Genomic DNA, 24,983 nt, shown 5'->3' with positions numbered 1-24,983 from the left:
CCCAAAATAACTTCTCTCCCCTAAATTTTTAGTGTTGTGCCGAGATTAAGTTATATTATTGAATGTCACAGAGAGGGATTTGCATTCACCAGTTGGAATGTGAGAGTGTGTGTGTGGGGAGGGGGGGGAAGGGGCAGTGTTTGGCATTCAGAACAGAGGCAGTATTTAATCATATGTAAAGGAGAAGAAACAGGGAATAAACTGGAAATTCCCTCAAAGGGACAATTAGATTCTTTAACGGAAATTTCCCTGAGCCCGTTCACTTTCTACCTCTTCCATTTTTAATGACATACCCCATTTATTCTCCCCCTTTATGAGACATGATTTTTTAATGAGGATATCCATGTCTTATAAGCTCAGCTTCCCAAGGTTACCCACCCGCAGTTCTCAACCATGCTCATCTTGATTACCAAATAAAGTTACGTGGCTGTGTTCCCATTGGTAGCCATCATTAATGGATCATTCACAATGGAAGGGTGCAGATGATTCTAAAACATTCAGAGCCTCATCCTCGCCACCCTCTCGTGGTTCCAGTCGTTCCTAGATGATAGAAAAGTCTGGGCGATACAAAATGCTGAATTACCAAGAGGTCCGTATCATATCATATGACTGAATGTGTAGGATGAGATTTCTAAACAATCTAGAGCATTCTCAATATACAACTGATAAGCAAGTTTTTTCTCAGGCTTGAGGGAATGCCCAATGGCATAGTCAGCTTCAGGCACTGAGTTGCCTCAGTCTCAATCCTGGGAAAACACAAGTCTTGCTACTGGGACATTTGAAAAAGTTTGCTCCTCAGGGTCCCAGCTTATTGAGGGCATTCATTAAAGACCATAAACCAAGTTAATATGCATCTTAGCATCATGTGCCTGCTACAAAGCACCACTTATTAGTGAAAAAGTAGAAGCTAGACCAATACTTTCCTCTAGTTATTATAATCTTTCTAAGTTGCTCAGTTACTATGGTGGCAAGCTCAATACAAATACTTTATTTCATGACATCTGATGCTATTGTCCAATTGCAAAATTTAAGCAAAAAGTCCCTATTTATACCATGAAACTCTCTCAACAGCAACTCATGTGTCCTGAGTGCTATTCAATTACAATTCTCTTTCAGCACGGCTTCTCAATCACCTGCAAGACATTCAAAATTCAGCATGTCATTTGCCAGTTTGCACAATTATAAACATTTTGTCCACCCTGTATTATGTATTATTTACATTGGGTAGGATAGACTAGCCTAGAAATACCCAAAGCACTTTGAACCCAGATAGTAGCAACAAGGCATAAAACCAGAAAAGCAGATCTATCCCTGAAGTGGAGAGAGTAAATATTTTATCGATTTACTTACTTTTTGGGACTACTGGGTGAATCCCAGTACTTTGTTTATTCAATCAATTGTAGACAGTGCCTATTCTGAAGAGAACAGATATCATAGGGCTTCCAGATTCCTGAATACAGACCTAAATCTATGCTGACTACCCTGAAACATCAATTTCAGTGAGCTTGCAGTGTTTAAATCAGCAAGTTTGGTTCACTGGGCAGAGAGGTCCATTAACAATTTGCCAGGCTAAGCATCAGGATAGTACAATGGCGTGAAGAGACAAGCATCATGAACACATTTTTACTTTTAGTAGAATTTCTCTATTAATGTAAGATATTTGTTCCTGAATTACTTAAAAGAAAACAGCACCAGTTTTGCTCACTGCTGTGTTCTAGAAGTTCACATGGTGGTCAACAAACCAACAAGTACTTTATCTGAAAATGATAAAAATTAACATCTGAGACTAGCATTAGTGGCCATCTTGCCAAAGAGACATGTAACTACACACTGAATACTGCTTCAACATTACTGCTGTAACATATAAATATAAAGCTCCAATTTTTAACTCGGTAACCAAATATGGGAAAAAGTTGGTCTTTGAGGATCATATGAATTTTCACTATGCTGTAATCAGCAAAAGTGAGTGTAGTTCTTCTTTCAAGCATACAGTGGGGAGGGAGATTTATCCCACAGCATGGTGGTGTTTTCTAAATGGCCCAATTCACTGAGTGACATTGGCAGTGGCCCCAGGGGAATCCTATTAGTGATCTGTGTATAATAAATATATGAATGAGAAAGAATGGGATATAGGGATAATGATCACCCAAAGGAAAGTAAAATGTCTATATAGCTATAGACATTTTCACTGGTGGCTGACATTGCTTACCTAAGTTGATCACAAAAAGAACTTTGCATTTCAAGAGTTTGTATTCGGGTATCTGAACTTTTGCTTTGTAAGAGGGCTCGAAGGACAAGCACATTTACCTTTGGCAAAAGAGGACTTGAGAAACAAGATCCTAATGAGAATCAAATTATAGCCCCAATACAAAAGGCTGCTTTTAAGATATTATCAACATTTACATGCTGTAAGAAATAGTGGAATTTATATAAAAACAGCTTTGCTTAGACGACTAATTATATAAAGGTCATATTTAGCAGGCCACACCCAATTAATATAGAGCTGATATTCCATACCAGAGAGCTTTATGCAAAGGTCTGACCAAATCACTCTAAAAAGGAAATGGAATTGCTGGTCTGTTTCCTTCATGCTGCCTAGAAATAATTTCAAAATATATACAAGTGGTTAAGGATTGAGAGATGAACTCCCGGATTCTAGTCAACTCTGCTATTGACTCATGTGAATTTGCGCAAGTCACTTAATCTCTGTGCCCCGTGTTCTCCCCACATCTATCTGTAAAGAATCGTTTAAGTACTTTGAAATCTATGGTTGACAGGTACTATGTAAGGACAAAGTTTAAAAAGGAGATGCTCGTAAGTAGGAAACCATTAAGTCATACAATTCAGATTCCATAAGATCCATCTTCTTTCCTTCTTGAAGTCCAAAGGGACCCAATCCAGAATAAAAACACTTAGGATAAATTACGTATAGTACATATTGTGATACTATATGCACTGGAAGTTGAACATGAAAGCTTCATGCCATGGAAGAGAATGTTCACCAAAACCTTAGATCTAAATTCTCCTAAGCTTCACAGACACTTGATCTGAATTCAACCACTGACGTACAGGTCTAACTACATTTAATCTGTACCCATGCCACCAGTATCGCCTGACCAACTAAGACTCCAGAAAGCAAGAGTTTCTATTCAATGCTTCCCAAGATGAGGCAATCACAACCATAGTCTGCCAATGCTATGAAAGCCAAACAGTATAAAATCAAAGCCTGCCTGGGTGTGACAATTTGCTTGTAGCAAAGGCTGTGCCCAATATTACAAAATGTGAATTTTTTTTGAAGAGTCAGGCATCTATAATGATGCAAAGTAAACTGTTGATTTAAGCAATTTATTGAAGATGATTAAGCAGTATTTATGGGGCAAGCACAGTTGCATATATCATACTTTACTATCAATTCTATTCAATATATATTGTTTAGTTCTTTGGAGAACCTTCCTTTGCAGAACTGCTGCATACTATAGTTGTAGAAAGGTTGCCTCTAATTCCTATTCATTCTATGTGCTTTGGAGGTTTGAAGTTTTCTGAAAACTTGTCCTAGTTCCCATAATTTAAATAACTGGTGTCATAGCTATAAAGTAAGTATTTACTATTATAAACCAAAGCCTGCTTTGTTCTGTTTTTTTATGTTTGCTTTTATAGTTTCTAGTAACTCTATATCCAGGAGTCCCTAACACTTAGCCAAGTGTCTTGGTAGCCTTAGGCACTGGACATGAATTCCACATTTTTATTTCATATTGAAGTAGAATGATGAAGCTTAACTCAGCTACTATATACACCCCACCCAGCCCTCCCAGTAAGTGGTGTCTTCCAACTCCCAATCCAGTAACCACTGAATTAACAAGGCACTGAATAAACAGGTTTTTCCTGAACGGATGTTTCTGTACGCTGCTCTGATCATTTTTTATAGCTTCTCCAGGAAGAGTAAGATGAAAGCTAGAAAACCCAAGTGAATCAAAAGTGCTTACTCCCACAAAAGCTCTTATTGCTCTGTTAAACTGAAAGAGTTTTTAAATATCAAGAGTCACTGTCCTGTCTATAAATTTCAAACAACATGCCTGAGACCACTTCTGCTGCACATAAATCTCTTTATGTGTCTACTACTGTACACTACCCAATGTTCTCTGCTCCGTGCTGCCCTGCTGTGTATACAATTCATTTTCAAAGAAAAATGCTTAATAAGATTCCTTCTTTTAATCTTAGGAAACATAATTCAAATAGCTTCCTAACAAAGGCCCTCTTTTTAAAAAAATCCCTGAGGTCGGAAATATGCAGGAGGGCTGAAGCGTAAGTACAAACGTCAGTAGTAAGTTTATAAAACAAGAACAGTGTTAACTTCCACAGTACTTAAATTGTGTATGTCATACCACATTAGAGTGCTTTTAATTCCACAGACCAATAGCTAAATCAGTTGGGGGATGGCATACAAAGCACTAGTTACTATGCAGTGGATATAGTTATAGAAAATGGGTGCGCAGGTATTTAAAAAATCCAAATACACATATTTTAATCTAAAATGACAACTTAAGGTTTTATGGAATAAAAACTACGGACAGAATAAAAGAAAACCTTTTCTACAAAACAGGTTGCCTCATCATTTTATGCAACCAGCTCTCAGTCTCTCCAGAGGCTCCTTCAGAACAATAAGAAAATAAATAAATCAAAATCCTGAAGTGAGCAAACTAGAGACCATTAGCAAGATTCCTATATGATGAAAGGTTGGCAAACGCATGTAACAGAATATTTTTAATTCTACAATGCTTTATGAATGGGATTGTTTTAATACACTTATCAATATAGTCAAGATTTTTGTGTACGAACAGATTACAGAAGGGAGTTTTAATTTTACACTACAGTAGTCATGTGTGTTTTCACAAACATTCCACATCTACCTTGGGGAAGAGAAAGCCCCCTTGGCACAGAACCTCCATGGATTGGGATGGGGTTAAATGTCTGGAGGCCCTTCTCTGGGAAGAAAATTAAACATTTTGAGCAAGTAAATTCAGTGAACTGCCCACAAGTGTAAAGTTCTATGAAATGGGCAATTTGAATTTTTATTTTCATGTCCTAGTCAAAGAAGCTATGCAGAAATGTGTGAGTACTTTTTGCAGAAAGCTGAGCACGACTGCTCAACTTGTTATTGCCTTCAAGGACTGATTCTACAAACATCCTCACATGTTTGAAGATGAGAGCTTGAAACCTGGAAAAGCCTATCAAAGCAAGATTTACATATTGCATAACAAGCAGAGTGCTCATCTTTTTAAAAGTGCAAGTATGTAGCAAGAGGAAAGTCTGTACAATCCTGAGGACAACGCTGCAGTGTGCAGTTCAATGACTGACAATTCACCATCCCATTGAGCTGCTAAAAACTTTCAAGTGTCACAGGGAGGAAAATGGAAAGCAATTGTTTTTTGAAAATCCCTTATATTACAAGGTAGGTCCCCTCACTCATTTGGTCAGATGTCTATGGAAGGTTACTATAACTAAGAACCTAACATTTCCCTTTTCAAGAGCACGGTTTATTCTTTTGAAAACTAGCAACTTTCCAAATGAGAGGTCAAAGGATGACGACAAATTGTGGCTTTGCTCTTTTGAAACAGAGCTTTTGTAAATCTAATTCTGAAAAGCTAAAAAAATAAGGAATGAGTTAATTTTAAAAACAGATTTAACCGCCTTAATTGAGAGGACACTTTGTATAGTAGTAAAAGCACAAGATGAGGAGTAAAAATATCTAGGTTTTGTTTACAGCTCTGCCAGCTGATCTTGGGCAAATCACTCAAATCTCCTGTGCCTTGGATTCCCCAATTGTAAGAAGAGGATTTGTCTAATCCCAAATTGTGCTCCAAGACTTTGAGACCCTCAAATGAGCAGTACTATAGAACTATAGGCATCACAAACACCAAACGAATTTGTACATGGCCCCCACAATACTGAATGAGCTATCTTCGCTGTTACAAAAATACCAAGCAAATCAACACAAGAAATCATCCCTATTTCTCTCTACAAAAATTAGTGACTTGCCATAAGAGAAAAATCCCTAAGAGTCATGAGGCAAAAACAATTAAAATCAACATTTGTTTTACACAGACACATGCAACACTCATCAATAAAAAATGAGCATTTAGGTACGGCTGCTATGGGATCTCTGTCACAAGATATGGTCTAATATGTACTTTTGTATTTCACTAAGCTTTTGTGTAAAGATACCTTTTCTAAAAATCACATTCTCAAAATTTTGTGTTTGTTCTTCCATATTCTTGCATTCGACATAAGTTAATTCTCATACTATGAGGGCAACACATGAACAGATTTAAATAAGAAAATAAATGTTAAATGAAAAGGGAAAACCAGGAACAGACAGTTAATCAAATACCCCCATTCTGTTTCAGCAGTAAAGGTAGATTTTGGTACCATATTAAATATGGAGCTAAGAAGATTCTGGTAATGAAAGTCTCAGACAAAACATGATTGCCTCCTCAAGGACACTTCATATATGTGCAACTACATACCCACATTCCATCATAAGCAAAAATCCTCATGACTGATTTGACACAAAAATACAATCCGAACCCTACCTCCAGCATAAAAAAAACCTATGGCCAAATTTTACATATTTTTTTCCCCCGGTGTTCTCAGAACTGAAGTCACCTTTTAAAATGATCACAAAGGTATTAAGGATTTCACACCACAAATGTTATAAAAAGCAATTACCCAAAATGGTCTGGAAAATCATCAACATCTTTTCTGGATCTGCAGTGCTGGAGTCCTGTTTTGCTGCCCTGCCCTTTTCTTGTTCATCACAGCACACAAGTGATAGTAAGAGACTGGAAAGCATTTCACTCCAACACTTTCCTTTTCCTGGCATGAAGAAGTGTCAGACATGCTCTTGACATATATACCTTCATCTTACTGTTTACATAAACGGAGACCAGTATGCTATGTAACATTTATATTTAGCCATGATAAAATCAGACATATTTTGAGATTTAGAACATAATACAAAAGCCACACTCAGGAATCACTTAGCTTTGTTAATTTCCTCAATACCAAAAGGAGCACATTTCTATCAGTACGTATACATTTGGGTCTTAAATGCGGCACCAAGTACACACTTGATCTCATTCTGTCACTCTGTACATCAGCTACGTGTCAGGGTACAGAATGAATTAAACAGCAAGCCAAGTCTTGCTGCAGCGAGGCTGAAAAAAGACCAGCTCCAGCTGTGTCCCTTTGCTAATGGTCTGAGTGTATGAATTTGGTATATTGGACACCAGTTCTTTATATTATTTCCAACTCTTAAAATTAAGATCTATTATTGCTATGCAGTCCAAGGTTATGGACTCTACCTGATGTTTAAACTGCTAGTGATTCTGCAGTAAAAAGAAATCCTTAATGAAAGGTATTGCCAGCAGCTTCTGCTGTTTTCAGAAGGCTGCATAGGCCCTGAAAATCAAACAAACTGAATAATTTACCAAGGGGAAATAAATTGATCCTCCCTCTGATTCTACAAGGTCGTCATAAAATATATTTAGATCTCTTTGGGGTTGTAGTTACCATGACAAATGTTCTGAGGTTCTTCTAATCTACTGATCTTTCATCCCCAAAATTTCTTAAAAGTAGGTCATCCTGCTTCTTACTGCAATCATTTTGCAATCTTTACTTTTGCCCTTGTCCGAAGATCCTGAAAAACAAGCCACTAGACATTAAAGAACCTTGTGTTTTGGATCCACCTTATGAGGTCTTTTTTAAACGTATGAAAGCTACCAAGCTAGGTCTGAACTAGTGGTCAGATAGAGAGACAACTATTACCATCCAAATATTGATTATATATCTGGATCAATATCAGATAGTTAATTTTAACCTCCACAAAATAGATATGTTTCTCATGAATTTGAAGAGTCAGAGAACCTGCCTCCTGACAGCATAAGGTGTAGCATAGTGCAGGCCAACAACTGACTAGTCCAGATCTATTTTTAGTAAAGATTTAATATTGTATAACCAATATTTGTTACCATTGCTGGTGAAAAGAAGTTCACTGAAAAAAAATAAACATTCGTAATTTCAATTGTACAGGGGAAAAAAAAAGTCTAAAAAAAATCTTTAAGCCATGTTACAATGGAAATCCATGAACTATTTTGCAACACAAGGCAGATGACAGATTTAAGGATTACTGAATGCTTGTTCTCAACATATAGTGCAATATCATTTCCAAATGTTAAAATCTTTAAGTGTTAAAAGTCAAAAAATATTTCATTTCTTCACTCCTTTTTTATGTTACATTTTGAAAAAAAAGCAGAAACATTTGTTCACCAACTGTTATTGCTTACTGCGTGTAATGTTAATTACCACGATGGAACTGAACTTTAGATGTCCCGCTGGGCTATAAATAGATATTTATCTATCTGACAAGCACTATTGAAAAAAAATACGTGATTCACAGCTCAGAGATCATGAAGACTGAAATGTCATAGGGTGAATTACAAGTTAGACATGTTCACTTTATTTCAATTTAAATTCATTTTCAACCATGCAACTCTGATAATTGAAGTACATTGCAAAAAAAACAAAAACCTTTTCATTTCTACAAAAAAATAATTAAATCATTTTTCCATGTATATTAGCAGAGTAGACTCTCACCTGAAAAGGAAATATGTTGTCGGCTCTGTTCAAACTATCTTCCATCCAAGATTTCGGAGCAAAGGCTGAGCTGGGCCTAGCATACTTCTGCAACTGGATATGATTACTTGCAAAATTCTTCTTCAGGGGTGAGATGGAGTTCAGGGGTGTTATCCCTCCATTCAGTCCCCTGCGGTGGTCTCGCCCTTGGGACCCTCCCCACCCACCATATCCACCGCCACTGGGACTCCATGAAGAAGATGGTGTAGGTGATGGGCTTTGGTAGCTGCTCCATGGAGAAGGTGGTTTGTTAAGATTATTAGCCAAATGAGGCAGTTGATTAAAAGCAGCATTTCTATGTGTAAATGGAGGTGGATGAGGGCTTGCAGGCGATCTTCTCTGTTGCTGATGCTGATTGTGATGATGCTGAAAATGGGGGTGATGAGGGTGGTGTTGAGAGAGGGGTCCAATCTGAGGGGAAAAGCTACCACCAAAGCCAGGGCTGACATGATGTGGAAAATTCTGAAATAGCAGAGCACCGTTATTAGCTGAGGCAGCAGGGACCCCTCCCTGGTGAAAAAAACTGGCATCTTCATTGATTATTGTAGAAGAAGAAGGAGCTATAGCTGCTGACCAGTTACTAAAACCAGTCAGAGAAGATGCAGTGGATGTTAAGGGCTGAGTTGAAGTACCTAGCCCTGAAGCCTCTTGATAATCAAATCCTGTTAACACTGGTGATTCTATTCTTATTTTCTCTTTCCCATTGCCATTCTCTGAAGAATTGTCTCCCTGATTTTCCTCAGATTTAGCTTTCTCAGGTTCAGGCAGCATGCCTGCTTCCTGACTTTGACTAGGGGAAAGCTGCTGTTTTTCTAGAGACTCCTGCTTTTCCTGTTGCTGAGTTTTAGATTTTTCTGACCCCAGAATCTCATCCTGAATGTTATGGGCAGCTGGAGCAGGAAAGAGCCAAGCTGACCCAGCACTACTGCCATTGGCAGCTGTGTTATTATTTATAAAAGCAGCAGGGCTGGGGGCTGCATTTTGATGATGGTGTGGAGGCTGCAGATGTGGATGAAATCTCACTGGAAAAGCTGATTTATTCCCAGTGTTGTTTTGCACTAACACTCCAAACCCGTAATCCCCCATTTATTATATTTAGGATTTGATTTTCTCCTGCAAAAAAACAACAACGTTTAGTGTTTCTCTTCTCCGCCACCAAAGAGGAACTAGCAAATATCTTGTTTTAATCTAGATACAGTTTCTTCCTCCACACACTCCTTAGATATTTCTGATTTGGATATAAGTTCTGGTTCTTTCAAAGATAAATCTCTTTAAATATTTAACGTGTCAATTTATGTTTGTTTCCTTTCTCTGGTTAGAAGGAAATGAAAAATAAATCTTTGGTTAGCAAAATAAGAGGTTTCCTTTTCCTAAAGGAAATGCACATCAATAAGAGAGAAATCTTCTGCAGACAATTATAAAGAGATTTTAACTATCCTGTTTTTTCCTCCTCAGCAGCCTTGACTCGGCCATAAATGAGTTAAGAGGAAAAGAGAAACAATGACGTCTGGTCCCTCCACCTCTTGGCTGGGGAAAAAAAAAGTCTGGAATAATTTAATAAATTCTATATAATCTAATATATATTTGTTTCCTGTTCAAAAGAATCCTTGCTGTTGATATGGGAAGATTTTACCTCAGGATTTTAGCATTCGGTGGGGGAGTGAATTGTGCAGAAGGCTTTTTTCCCCCTGCTGCTGCTTGGTAAGCCTTTATTGTGTATAATAATAATATATGCTGTTTTGAATGTGTCCTTTAGAGGAGTCTTAGCTTATTGAAAAGATAAGATTTTTATCTCAGAAAGTCAGTATTCTGGAGATGAGAGGGGAGTGAGCTGTGCAGGAGAAGGGTGGATTCTTGATGTCGCTCCTGTTGGGTTGGGTTTTTGAGCTCGCCAGGCTCACCTCCTATTTATGATCAGATATTTGTGTGTCCTTCAGATGAGTTCTGGCAGTCCGAAGGAGAGTTTCATCTTAGAAATCTGCATTCAGCATTCGGGGGAGGGGGGAGAGCAGGCAATGACTTCTGCAGGAGGGTGAGGGAGGTGTCTTGCTGCTGCTGCTTCTGGAAGGGTGGTTTCTGGTACTGGGCTCGCCTCCTTTTACTGACCTAGGTAGGCTTCCTTCAGCTGCGGGAACCCTTGTCTGCAAAGGAAGGTGGATTTTACCTCAGGGACTCGGCATGCGGCACGGGACGAGAGGCTGGTGCAGGGAGGCTGAGCTCGCCAGGCCCCTGTTCTCTATGGCGTACCCCCTTCACACCTCCCTCAGAAGTCCTGACGTCTGGGAAGGCAGGAGGGATTTTACCTCAGGAGAGCAGCCGCCTCCAGCGGGGAGGGGATCGTGCAGGCGGCGAGGGGCCAGGCTCCTTTCTCCCCCATGGAAGGTGTTTAACCGGCTCTCCCAAATCGCCCGCAGATTACGGGACAGGGTCACGATCGATTAGTACTGCAGGGGAGGGAGACCGCTGGAGTCACCAGGGGGGTGGGGTCCTGCGGCGGCAGCTCCGAAACGTCCTTGCCTTGCTTCGCGTCCTCGCAGCTGCAGGCGATTTCCCTTACTCCTCATGTAAAACAATCGATTATCGCGGGGGAGGGTGCGCGAGACCGGCTCCGAGGAGTCGGGAGGGCGTTTCAGTAATCGGCGAATCTGGGTATTACGGAATCTCTTGTCCCCGGCCGTTTCCTGCTCGCTGCCGCAGCCGGTACCTCCCTCCCCTCCCGGCCGCCGCCGAGTCCCGTCTCCTCAGGACAGAGCCGCTGAGCGAAATGACAACCAGCTGGAGGGAGGCAGCGCGGCACTTCCGGTTTGGGGAAGGACACACCTCCTGCCCCGCCTCCCTCGCGTCTCCTCTGGCGGAGGCCGCGCCCCTGCCTGCTTTACAAGCCTCTTCCTGGCGACGTCATAAGATTCAAGGGGAGGAGGCGGCCATTTTTGGTAGGGGCACGGAGGTGCCACACCGACCGTCATCTTTGTGGTGGGCATGCCTCCCTGCTTGGTGGCCATCTTGGATTGGGGCACGCATCTGCTAGCCGCCAGCAGGACGGCCATCTTGGACTGAAGAAAACAGGTACTCCTTGAGCAGCCATCTTTGAATATGGCAGCGCTCTGTAACTGCTGCTTCTCTGCTGTCCTGAATGGATGAGAAGCAGCAGGGGGCACGTCCCCGGGTAAAACTCCATTGTTAAAGGGGGGGGGGGGGCGAAGTGGCAAAAGGCCTGAAACCAGTAAGATACAGAACGGCACGGGGAAAACCAGGGGAGCACGTAACACCTGCTGCCACCCCCATCTCACTATATGCCCCAAGGGCCACGCCAAACTCCACCTCCCAGCAATGCCCTGAGGGTTTCGCTCACCGCAAACCCCACCTCATTGTAACACCCACACCCTGAAAGCTCAGGCCCATTTCAAGCCCCATCTCCCTCCCCCCATTGCCCCGAGGGCAGAAGCCTTTTGCAAACCCTGGAACCACAAGGGCTGAACAGTATAGCAATCCCTCCCTCCCTGCACTGCCCTATCACCCCATGGACTGATGTGTGTTACAAAACCTACTTTGCTATAGGATTCATCACCCTGTGAACTGAGGCCCATTGCAACTCCACCTCCCTGTAATCAATACCACGTCATCCCAAGGGTGGATTGCAGGGCACAGACGTGATGAGAAGTGAGTAAGAATGGAACAAAACAGGAGAAAGAACAAGGTGCAAAGAACCCATAAAATAAAATTTTTATTAAAGTTAATGTTTAAAATTAAATAGACACAAGTTAAGAGGGAAGATACTGTACATCTGGGGTCAGGCTTGAGTTATGAGGGATTACAGGTATCCGTTGCAAGGGTGAAGAGACACATACGTATCACATAACCAGCATAGACCCAGATTGAGGTGCAAGAGTTTTTAAAGTGTCAGTGGATAAGTGGGCTTGGGTACGCCACCCATGGAATGTATAAGGAGTCCAAGTCAGTATCAGTGTAGCGAATGAGTACATGGGTGAAGTGCGTCCCTTGGTTCGTCAGGGAAGGAAGTGGGTTATTTCCCTGGTCGGCAGTCTCAATTACTCAGTGTGGTATTGACAGTGTCCTGTGATGTGTTCCGTATAAATGTCTCTGGACCACCTGATGGTGTTGGACACCATGAGCTATCTCATGAGCCGGGCGCAGCGTCAGCTGACTCCGCACACTCTCATAACCAGCTCGTTGTGAGGGGCCCACAAGCCCAGGGTTCCCACAATCAGGGCGTGTATCTGAACATCGTAGCCTTGGGCTCTCAGGGTCTCTTCCAGCGGGGTGTATTTCGACGCCTTCCGGGCTCAGGCCTTGTGGAAGGCCGGTGACTTGTTTTCAAAGGGCATCATGACGTCTACCATGAGGACCTTCTTTTCTGTGTCCGTCACAATGATGTTGGGTTGCAGTCTGCTGTCTGTCCAGGAGATGGCCGAGTTGAGGGTGATCTTCCCCAGGGACGGCGGGATGGCTTTCACCAGCCGATTCTGGATGGCATTGTGGCGGTGCCGCCAGGCTCTGGAGTGCTGTTTGCATCCACACAGGACATGGGGCAGGGTCTCGTTTGCATAGCCGCAGTTCCTGCAGTGCTTGTCCCAGTTGCCATGGCGGACGGCTCCGTTGAGGGGAACACAGTTGAGTCGGGCCCTATGGATGAACCGCCAGTTGGCGAACCTGGTGAAGCTGCCCCTGGGGAGGAAGTGGTTGCTGGCGTCCCACTTGCTGGACATCTCGAACACCGTGCCCTCGTCCGGCTTCCGATTGAGGTTCTCGGCATAGTGGCAGCGGATGGTTCTTTCAGGGTCCTTTCCAGCATAGCTCTGGTGATCGGAGTGATGATGGTGTGGTCCGGGGTCTTTATGCGTGGCACCAGTATTCCCAGCTCCCAGCGCTCCTTGCACGACTTCCAGCAGCAGCCGATCCTCTTTTCTAGGTGTCTCGAGGCATTGCGGGCGCGGGACCAGAGAGAGGATAGGTCTCCCTGCTCTCTCCCGAACTCAGCCTCCAGGGAGTCGCTGAGGTAAGTGGGGATGTCCTCCTCAGAAGGGGCCCTGGCGATGCATTTCCTGACCAGGTCTCATACAGCTTTCTGTGTGATGCTCCTCACTGTTGGGTCCGGGCACGTCAGGAGGTGGAAGGTGTGGGTCATCACCGCCATGTCACACAGGTCACCCATCCGAGGTACGTTGACACTACCCTACCTGTGGGAAATGTAGATGATGTCAGTGCTGGCCCTCTGGGGACAGTAGGGCCATTTCCTCACCAGCTGTCTGATGGTGCTGTCGGCCTTCTTCAGGGGCACCTTGGCTACAGCCGATCCCCTGAGGACAAAGGAGATGCGGGAGATGAAGAAGGTATTGAGGGTGTTGATCTTTTGCCAGCGGGCAAGCAGGGAAGAATCAATTTGGGCCGCATCTCGCACAATCTCCTTGATGGTGTCTTTGGGGGTCTATCAGACGCAGATTCCTGTGGGTGTGCCAAGGTGTTGGTATATCTCTCCCTCTTTGAGGGAGGCCATGGGCTCGCCCTGGATCAGGAACCCTGACAGCCAGACCAGCGCCCTGGCACCACCATCAATGTGGAGGGAGGTGCACTTTTTGGGTTGAAGCGGAGGCCCATCCACTCGGCAGCTTGGCTCATGACATTAAGCTTTTGCTGGAGGCTTTCCAAGCTATCGGCGACCAGGGTCAGATCATCCGCATAGACCAGAATGCTGATTTTCTTTCCGTGCAGGTCAAAGCCGGTCAGGCCGCTGGAGATGGCTCGGATGAGCGGTTTCATGCCCAGGTTGAAGATGATGGGGCTGAGGAGGCATCCTTGTTTCATGCCGCGGCAGATGGGGATGGCATCCGTCTCTCCGTCCGTGGCACAGATGGTGGTGATGCAGTCCTTGTAGAGGTCCCAAAGGATCTGGATGAAGGTTTCTGGCATCCCAAACTCTCCCAGGGTGGCAAAGATGTGATGGTAGGGTATGGACCCAAAGATGTTGGTCAGGTCGAGCCATGCTATGGCGCACTGCCTCTTGGACCTCCTGGCCTCCTGGATGGACATCTGAAGAAGGAAGTTGTGCTTGTAGCATCCCTCGCAGGACATGAAACCCTTCTGCACTGAGCTGATGGCGCACCCGCACACTGACCAGTCCGTGATCCTTGCCACGAGACAGCTGGCATACAGCTTGTAGATGGTGGAGCAGAGGGAGATGGGCCTGCAGGTGCCGGGGTCATCTCATTCGCCTTTCTTATGGATGAACACTGTCATGGACTTTTTCCAGGAGCGGGGAACGTGATAAAACTGCTTGCATTTGTTGAAGATAGCAGCGAGCACCACACAGTCGGGGTCTCGCTTCTTCAGCAGGTGGTAGCGAAGGCCATCTTTTCCAGGGGCGGTGTTTTTGGTCCTCATCAGCCTCGCCTGCACCTCCTGCAAGGAAAAATCTCGTTCCGGGTCCTCCGTGAGGTCAATCCGGGGTAGTGGGAGAAGGCACTCTGGGCATTGCAAGTTGGTCTGGGCCTTATGATCAAACACATCCTTGAAGTAGGAGTAGAGCCTTTCGTGCTGGATTGCACAGTAGGAGGAGGTCCCGTCGAGGATCTCCCTCATGGCTTTCGTCCAGTTTGTCCTGTATAGTTTCTGAATACAGGATGCAGCCACTGGATCGTAGTGGCAGCCGACGTCCCCTCTCCTGCCTTCTCTGGCGGTGTTGTCACAGCTCAGCGTGGGGAATCTACGCGTGGCCTGTGCGGCCTCCTGGGTTCTCTCCTTCTGGCTGTACTTTCTGCAGACAGTTCTGGGGTCAGTCTGTCCGTCAGGGTGTCTAAGTTCTCAAAGTCCTCAGCCTTTGTGAGTGCCTCCATCCAGGCAGATTGCAACAGTGTGGCAACCCACGCTCGTGGCCGTCGCTCCTCCTGCTGCGTTGTCTCTGCAGGTTCAGGTGCTGTGGGGACAGCCTGCGGCCTTGTTGTCCCTCGGACTGGGAGGCAGTGTTCAGGTGGATCTTGAGGTGGGGGTCCTGGTGCGGTGGGGAAGGCAGCTCTCGGTGTCTCTGAGGCAGCGCTGGATCTTCTGGGAGGGAGTGGGGTTCTAGCAGCACCGGTGCTGGGCTTTGGGGGGGCACGGTCATGTTTGGAAGTGCTGCGGATGGTTCTGGTTCTTCTGTGGGCGGTATCCGGCTGGGGGGTCCTCGGTAGGGAATGGGGTTTTTGGCAGTCGGAGGCTCATTGGGTAACCTTGAAGAAGGTGTTGGGTGTTGCGGGGGCAGGGTCCGGCCATGGGATCTAGAGGCTGCAGGAGGCTCCTCCGTTGGCTGGGTCTTGCCGTGGAGCCTAGGGGAGGGTGCTAATTGCTCCTACGGCAGGGCAGCATGAGGTTACCTGTGGGGGAGCACTGCCTCGTCTCGTATCCGTGTTGTGTCGGATGATTTCTATGAGGTCGCTGAGGCATCTGGTGAGGTTGCTGACTTATGAGGTGGCGGTGATCCCCCTCGCAGGAGGGTCCAGCGTGAGGATTCTGGAGATGAGGCTGGTTCTTTTGGTGGCATTGTCAGTCCTCGAGGCGGGGGTTGTGCTTCCCTCAGTTGGCAGTTGGTCCCCTCTTACCTGCTGTGACTCTGGGGATGCTGGCTGGGGTGCTGTAGCCGGACCATCGGTGGGGGTTAGGGTTGGAACCTGCAAGGTGTTAGTGGGATTCACCTTCGCGGTCGTGAGGGGTCCCTGGCATGTGGTTGATAGAACTTGCATTTCTTTTGAGTCTCAAAGGATAGGTTGCAGCGGCTACACCAGAAAGCAATCCATTTGTTGTAGGTCTTGCAAACGTGTTTGCTGAGGGCCCCGAGGGTCAGGACTCCATGGATGGGGATCTTAGCTCATAGAGAGCCCATAAAATAAATACTGAAGTATATTCTAGAATCTATCTACCCCATATCTGCAGTATCTAATCATCCCAAACATTACAATATCACTACTTGAAGGTGTGGGAGGGCTGTACCATTACAGAAGAATACATGTGTTTTAAAAAGGTAAAGGAAATAATTTACAGGACTGAACATGCAGGTTCCACAGGAAACAAACCCACCTGTAGATATTGGTGTTTATATTTGTGTTTTTCTCACTGCCTTTAATGCTTCAAGGAGTTATATATTTAGACAAAATACTATCAGATCTGATCTCAACATTTTAGTTTCTATATATGGCAGAAATAGCATACGAAGACAAGGTGTCAAATTTTCAAAGTTGGCTAAATTGGCTTAGGAGCCTAAGTCCCATTTTCAAAAGTGACTTAGCCACTTATGAGCCTGGGACTTAGGCTCCTGAGTTACTTATGTATTTTTGAAAATTTTATCCAAGAATTTGTGGTGTTTTGGCACTAGAATTTTCTCCCTGAGGCAAAAGTTGCTAGTGAAATATATAAACGTGAATATAAACAAATTAAAGTACAATACATTTGATTGCAGGTACTAGGAATTGCACAGGCCCCTCATAATCAAAAAGCCAACAAAAACATTAAATTTAGGATAAAGGATTTAAAATATTCACCACAGCTACTCCCACTGAGAGCAAATGAGTTACAAATAAACTAGAATGAAAATAGGGAAAGAGTTTCAGTATAAAATGAGACCCAAGAAGCCATATTTTGCTCTCATTAAAGATGGCAACCCATTGTGGCACATATTGCATCACATGCTCAGACCTCTCCTCTTCAGTCCACCATGGTGTTGTCCTTCTGGCACTAACTCTACCTGTAGCCGTCACTGAGAATATATAGCAAAGTCATTTGGGCAGCTGAGTGATGCCTATTCAGGATGACTTCAAAGGTCAGCTGGAATCTTTCATCTGCAAGTGTTTCCCCCTCCTCCTTTGCCCCATAAATCAATAAACCCATAAACAAAATACAGAACTCAGATCAGATGTTCTTGTATCAATGTAAACGGAAGTTACTCTGCATGCACTGGGTAATTTAAAGGGGTTGTGATTCTTAACTAAATTTGTAGAGGAAGGGAGTGGAGGTTTAAATTGTGATATCCAATAAATCTGATCTTTCAGGATGATGAGATGAGGACATTATAACATGCGAGATAAAAATAGGGGTGTTTATACAGGGATAGAAAAAATACTGAGCCATGTTCATACCACTATATACCAGTGCTGGAATTCAACTGTCAAAGTTGGAGTGGTGGAAGGAAAGGACCATTTTAATTCAGTCTGCCCTCATGAGCATTATTGTAAGTTCTTCCTGAACTACTATGTCTTGGCCACAGCATTATTAAGCCTGAATACCAGCACTGGCATGAAGTAGATAAGTAGAACCTAGGATCTAACTGACTTTAGTGAAGAGTTTTTACTGAGTAAGCACTACAGGATCAGGTCCTTGGTTTCTAAAGCACTTTAGGAAGCTTAGGGATGAAAGGCAATATATATGTATAATAGTAATTAAGCATACTTTGTTATATACCTATATGTTAATTAAAAGTTTAGTTACTATTCTCGTACCTTGTAATAGCAACCTCCATACAGTGAGCCTGATTTTCAAGGCATTAGGTATGCAAAGTGAAATTCCGTGCTTAATTTGAGTGCACTTACCTGGTCCGCATGCACACAATAGACACGTATTTGCATAGCTCACATGTTTGAAAATCTGTCCCTGCAACACAGTATGGACTGTACAGATGCAGGGCTCATTGCTTTTGCCATCCTTGGGTGGAATTTGGTGTGTAGTTTATCCTGAGGAGGGGGAAGGGAATCGTTTGTTCCCATTTATGTCTTTTAAAAGTCATCTTATGTTAAATATTACACAAGCAGCATAAAGACTGTATTTGTTGCATTTTCTAAATGAAAAATAAACAGATCTGTGCTGGTTACAGGACTAACTAGGCTTCTCCCCTTCGTAGTCTCTATGAGGGCACCCTCTCAGGTCATAGGCCTCATACCGTTATCTCCTCTAGAGTGCAATCTTGTGATTCTCCCACACTTAGCCTAGGTCCTGGGCTACAGAACCTGGTGTACTGACTCTGCTTACTCAGCTAGTCCAACTGGGTTTGGCACCTGTGGTTTTTTCCTTCCGCAGAAAAAGGATTTTAAAACAACAGTCTACATGCACATACCTAACGCACTATCATCCTGTGATGATCCTAGGCCTAGATTCCTCAGACACCCTGTGGATCCCTGCATCAGTCTGGTTTCCCTGACCAGCTCCTTCACAATTACCTCCTCACTTAAGATAGAGAGAGCCCCTTTTAGTCCAGCAAGAGTCCCTTGTTCTTGTCAGTTCTTTGGCTTCTGGACAAAATCAGTTCAGTAGGCTTAACAGGAGGTCAAGCCAGACGCGACAGAGCCCATATCAATCCTCAAATGTTTGCTGAGGGGTGATATATCCTGAGCTATTCTTCTCCCCTTCCTGCTTGTTTTTCCTTATAGCCCACAATTAAACTAAACCAACATATTAATAAAATAAATATCCCAATAACCAGGTTAGTATACAATATTCATAAATTATTACAGGGCAGCTGGATATCCATCACAAAACTACCTACTTGTTCCTGAAAGATCACTTCTATCTCCGTGCCTCACTGCTACAGCTGAGATCAGATGAGCTATAAATAATAGGGACTGCTAGCAGGGTATTCTCTGTGATGGGTTCACAACTTTGGAATTTGTTCCACCGTGATCTGAAATAGTCCAAAGTTGATGAACTTCAGTGCTTATCATAGACTCATTTTCCCTCCCTCCCACCAGATATTAGAAAATAGGCGGGGGACAGGATTGTCATTGGAGAGATGGGGAAATAATGGGGTGGAAGACTGTGATGAGTGATCTTAAAGTACTACACTGATACTTTGAGTTATGTCAAGGGCATCTAGTGATAGGGCGTCCTTTTTCAGCATGTCTATAAATCAAAATAAATAAATACAAACATTTTCCAGAGTTAAGTAACAGAAAAGGGAAAAAGAAATTAAGATGTTAGGTATATTCTAGACGGAAAGATGGAAGTCACCACATAGAAACACTTCTCAAAGAGTTTCACTCAGTAGTGAGGTATCCACCACCACCTACTCGGGCCGTTTTGAACTCATTCTGTCACCCAATTGCGACATGATATTTTCAACAAATCCAGTATTGTTCATGCATTTTATTAAGTAAGCCCTTTTCTCTGCAATTGTATGCACCCTGTTTCTGAAAATATATTTGTTTACATACAATGAAAAGCATCATTGTTTTCAAACATCTAATTACTGGGTTACAATTTCCCCTTTTGTTTACAGTTTTGCAACCTATGCAAGCATGTCTGAATTTTAAACACTATTTTTCTTTACACTTTCCTGTCACTCTATTATTTTTATCATCATCATCATAGATTCAGAGTTAACAAGCACTTCTGTCAAGAAGCACTGAATCTGGCTCCAACAATGTATTGTTGAATAAACAGTTGGAAAAGGACTGCGAGGATGGCCTTCATTTAAATTCAGGCACACTCGTGCAATGCATTAGCGTAAGTGCTGATCAACTAGTGATACAAGCAGAACTTCCAGACTCTATAATGTTCATCACCTTGCATGAAAAACATGGTTTCCTGGCACTAGCTACCTGATGGAGGCTTCTCAATGGGTGATATTTTGATGGCATCGGCTGCCCAGCAGGATTTGCATCATTTTATACAATCTCTTTAAGGAAAACTGCACAATGATATAGAATAGATTGCAGTCATGACATGTAATTGCAAAGAAGAATAAATCACTAAAGAAAATTAGTAGTGTCTATAAATATGAGCACCCAGAAAGGAAGCTGCCGCACTGATGGTTTGATGATGTAAAGTAAGAAAAGCTCAGGAAATGCAGCTGAACTTTATTTGGAATGCATGAACAAACAGGAGGAGTTGGGATTTGCCACATAAGTTTTGTGGAGTTTTTTTAACTGATTAATGTAGACGTTATATAAATACTTTTAAATCAATCACATTTAACAGCTATAGAGTTTCAAACAACTCTGAAAGTCTCCTGCTTTCCTAAATGTTAAAATAGGATCTTGCATTCTCCAAATCATATGCTACATCGCCAGCCTGTAGTTCCTGCTGGGAATATCAGAACAGCAGCAGCCTCCACTGAGAGTTAAAGATATTATTACTAGTTTCTGCAGTGATGGACATATTGAAACAGTGACAGTTATTTCTAAAAACCTTTAATATATACATATTCTTATTGATCTAATTAAATATTTGCTTAGAAGTCTAAGCAGGACCTTTGTAATATCTAGACTCACTCAAACCACAAATCCAAATACTTGCAGGGTCAAGTCAGTCCATCATCCTCCTCCTGTAGAGTTCCCTGACACTTATTACATGGGTCTCTTTTGGGTGGAACCTTAAAAACAAAGTCAGATTTTTAAAGGTATTTAGGCACCTAAAACTACAGAAAGGCGCTTATTGGGACTTTCAAAAGCACCTAGGCACTTATCTGTATCTTTAGGTACTATAATAACTTTAATAAAATTGACTCTAAGTTCTTCTCTGCTCCTCCTGGACATTAAAGATCCCGTGACCACAAGAGTGGAGGTTTGCTCTAGTATATTGTAAAATTTCCCTTCCCCACAATCAAGATTGTGTAAGATGCAATGTGTAAGTTTGCGGCCACCCTCAATTATATCCTAGGTACCAAAAACAGCTCACGTATGTTCTTGCTTCTTGGGTGTCAAAATCCCCCCCATGTTCCCAAACCACCAGCTTGGCCCTCTGTCAACTTCTATGGGGCAGTTATGCACTACCATAGAGAAGCCTGCAACCCATTAAACATTTAAATATTAGGGGTGACATAAAATTAATTGAATGAAGTGTCAAAATTAAAATTATACTTACAGTGTCAGGAATACAGTACATATTGGACTGGACTGCAGAGGGTGGAAGGAATAATTGAAGGTAAGAGGATTTGTGGGGGGCATAATTCTGGGGTCTCCGCTAAATAGCTTAGGTTTAATGTGCCACACAGTACATAGGGCACTGCTCATGCTCAACAGTGCTAAAGGCAACTGACAGATTTAAAAGAAAATGTTTTGTCCTCAACCATCGCTCCAGAATGACTGAGCTAAAATCTTCAGGCATGCTAGGAATAGCTATTATTATCTAAGATCTAGAGAAAATTCTGATTTTATAGCAATTTTCAAAGAGCGCACAAGTATTTTAGAGGCTTCAGAGAAAAACCAACAATTCATCTCCACATAGGAAATTAGTATTTGTCTGAAACTGATGTAGCTGCAACCGCTACTCACTAGATATTCATTAGGTATTACAATGACAGAGCTGAGATATGAAGTGTGATTTTTATAAACTCAGTAAACGATTTAAATCTTGTGGAAAATATATTATACATGTTAATAGCTTCATTTGGCTAAGCAGCCTTCACTATTTTTCTGAAATTGCATTAAGATACTGTATATTGATATACCCTCATATGTTAAACAGCTCCTTAATGGAGAACATTGCCTTGGAGCTTTAAGTCCTTATTAAAAAATGTCATCACTGCCCAAAGAACTATTTCACATCCAGTAATTATGCAATATTAATGAACAATATCACATACAACTGCATTTGCCAGCCCTGTAATGTAATGGAGTAGATTCTTTGTATGTAATGTGCTTCAGAATGACCTGACACTGCAAAAATGCCTCCAGGTGCCACAGTTCATGTAAAATATAATACATATATAAATAATTTAAAAGAGTAAATAGATAGTATTAGGACAGTGGTGTTCTTTATGCAACTATACTTCAAAGACTGGCAACCTAACTGTTGAAAACTTTTATTTTCACTCAGCCATAACCACTTTCTCTGGGATAACACTAGGCATAGAAAAATTCCAACAAAAATACATATTTTAAAAGAAAATTTGAAATAAAATCTGTTTTTTCATTTAATTTCCAAAAATGCAGCATCTTGTGCTCTACCAATCATAGGTTTTATACGGCACCTGCCATATTACTGTGGTATCTAACCATTATGGATTGGACAGGGTCCCCAGAGGAAGGAATTCCTGAGTCCTAATCCTAGAAATCCTAGTTCTAACACAGCATTATTACCATAGGGGGAGATTTTAGCAAAAAGCTCAGTGTGGACAAGAGTAATGTGTGTGTTCTTAACCAAATTCAATTCAGTGTAATCAATGGAAGTTGAGCCCATTTATGCTAGTGGAGAATTAGGTCCTCAATTTTTCTGTTTCCCTGTCTATAAAAGAGGAATAATTAATGGAATAGGAATACATCATGGGTATTGTGAGGGTCATTAGTCAATGCCTGTAAAAAGCAACAGTGTATAAGTGCCAAGTATTATCATCAATGTAACGCAGGCTGTATCTACGCCACAATTGAACTGCAATCAGAGGTGTGACTGCAGCTCAGGCAGGCATACCTTATGCTAACTTTAATCTATCTAGCATGGCTAAAAATAGCAGTGAAGACTCAGTGGCATGGACTTCAGAACCCTGGGTCCATACTTACATTTCAAGCCTGCATTGAAGTCCACACCGTCACATCTTCACTGCTACTTTTAGCTGTGCTAGATAGATCAAAACTAGCATAGATATGTCTACCTAAGATGCAATAACATCTTCAATTGCAGTGTAGACATAGCTTCAGTAACATCTTCATTTTTCAAAGTAAGATTTCAAAGCCCATTCATTTATAATATGGGCTAGTGCCTTTGGGTATTGTGGAAGGGTGAAAAGACAAATTAAAAAGCAGCAAGTCATTTAATTTCAAAGTGCAGTTATTCACACACCTTCCCAGTGCTCTGACTAAAATGTTCATCAGCTTTTTCCTAGGAGGATTGTATGCAGGGCAACAGAATAATTTCTGGGTTTTAGATTCTTGAAATACTGACATGATGGCTTCTTGTCCTTAAACAACGGATTCAAGTGAAAGGCCTGAATGATTCCAAATGAGGTGCTATGGCCTTGAGGTACATATATGTTTAAAAAATAAAAATCTTAAACTATCAAACACTTTCAGGAGAGGGATTTTTTTTCTTTGAACATGATAAAGAAACTCTCATAAAAAGAACAGTGAAGACAGTATTAAGGATGACCAAAATGCAGTTCACAGAGTTTACAGTGGAACCTGAGGATAGCCCAGTGTTTCGTTTCAGAGGTACAGCCTTCATAGATTTCAGGTCCCAGGGATGCAGTGCTCTAGCTCGAGCTCAGTGACTAGGCTGCTGAGAGATGCAGCATTGCTTGCTGGAACCTGTAGTCTCCAGGCTTCGTCTCCATATTAAAAACAAAAGCAGTGGCAATCTGCTCATTTTATGCAAATTAGATGCAGCACTTTGGCTCCTGGCATGTTCCCAGACCTTGTTCTAACATAATTCCACCAAATCCAGAAAATTCCGAGTTAAGGCTACGACGATAATCATCCTCTCTTCCCCATGCCTTGCAGACTTGAGTCCTCTGTCAGGGGACTTTCATAGGGGAGGGGCATATACTGTGTGTACCTAATGAACAGAAATACCTATGTGCAACAGGGATGAGTTAAGAATAGAGTTTTGGCATTAACACTGAATTCTCTGGCTTATGGGTTTCACGTTATCTTAATGCAAGTTGGAGCAGTGGGGTCTGATAAAGATATTACATATTAAATGTTCCCCTCTTTCTTCCATGCTTGGGAAAAGGGGGTGTGTATCTGCCAGAATAGTTGATTGAACACATACTCTCCAATTTTTCCCCATGTTAGGAAATAGGTCCTGTCTCATTACTGGTGACAGCACGTATTGGTAGGTCATAGAGCAAGGGGAGAGCCTTGCGTAGAACAGCTGGGGCCCAGAGCCAGAAATCTCATTAAAGTAAGCTGCTGCTATTTCCAGCCTGTAATAGAGCTTTGCAGCTTGATTATATTCAGTGAAAGCAGGTCATTACAAACACACTGTTTTTTGCATATTATCTAAATTGAAATAATAATATGTTCTCTCCTTTCATGTGCTATATTGATAAATCCCAACTTATGAATGAAGCATGTTGATTAGTTAGTTAAAAATAATTAGTTCCATATTATGCCTCTAAGTTTAAGGCTTGATTAGTGCAAACAAATAACTTTTCTTGATAATAAGTAATTTCAGATTATTCTTTTAAATGGAACACAAGCATAAAAATGATCTAGTGAGACAAATTATGGTGTCAGTGGATTTATTTTCTTTCTTTGTGCTTTCAGTTGAAATGTAATATTATTTTTAGAACTAGATAAGATGAATATCTACACAGGGCCAGATTCTAATCTCATTTGCAGCAATGTAAATCTGGAGTAACTTCATTTACAATGGTGTAACAA

The 24,983-nt window shown here is 42.3% G+C and overlaps 1 protein-coding gene across 4 annotated transcripts in view; it reads right to left on the bottom strand.

Annotated features, from left to right (window-relative positions):
* The window catches only part of CPEB4 (cytoplasmic polyadenylation element binding protein 4), a 211,834-nt gene that overhangs the window by 59,939 nt on the left and 126,912 nt on the right, over positions 1–24,983 (bottom strand). Inside the window, exons 1-2 of one of the 4 annotated variants that reach the window (XM_075068112.1) lie at positions 10,995–11,497; positions 8,653–10,832 (exon numbers count right to left, since the gene is read on the bottom strand). The exons of 1 other annotated variant lie outside the window; for it this stretch is intronic. In XM_075068112.1, the coding sequence (XP_074924213.1) occupies positions 8,653–9,777 (1,125 nt within the window). In that variant the 5' untranslated portion in view covers positions 9,778–10,832; positions 10,995–11,497. Of the gene's footprint in view, positions 1–8,652; positions 11,498–24,983 lie in introns of those variants that run through there. 2 more of the 4 variants (XM_075068111.1, XM_032801493.2) reach the window with 2 other exon arrangements.

Source organism: Chelonoidis abingdonii, chromosome 7 (assembly GCF_003597395.2).
Source record: "Chelonoidis abingdonii isolate Lonesome George chromosome 7, CheloAbing_2.0, whole genome shotgun sequence".
Classification (NCBI taxonomy): domain Eukaryota; kingdom Metazoa; phylum Chordata; order Testudines; family Testudinidae; genus Chelonoidis; species Chelonoidis abingdonii.
This window is presented reverse-complemented; position numbering and strand designations above follow the sequence as displayed.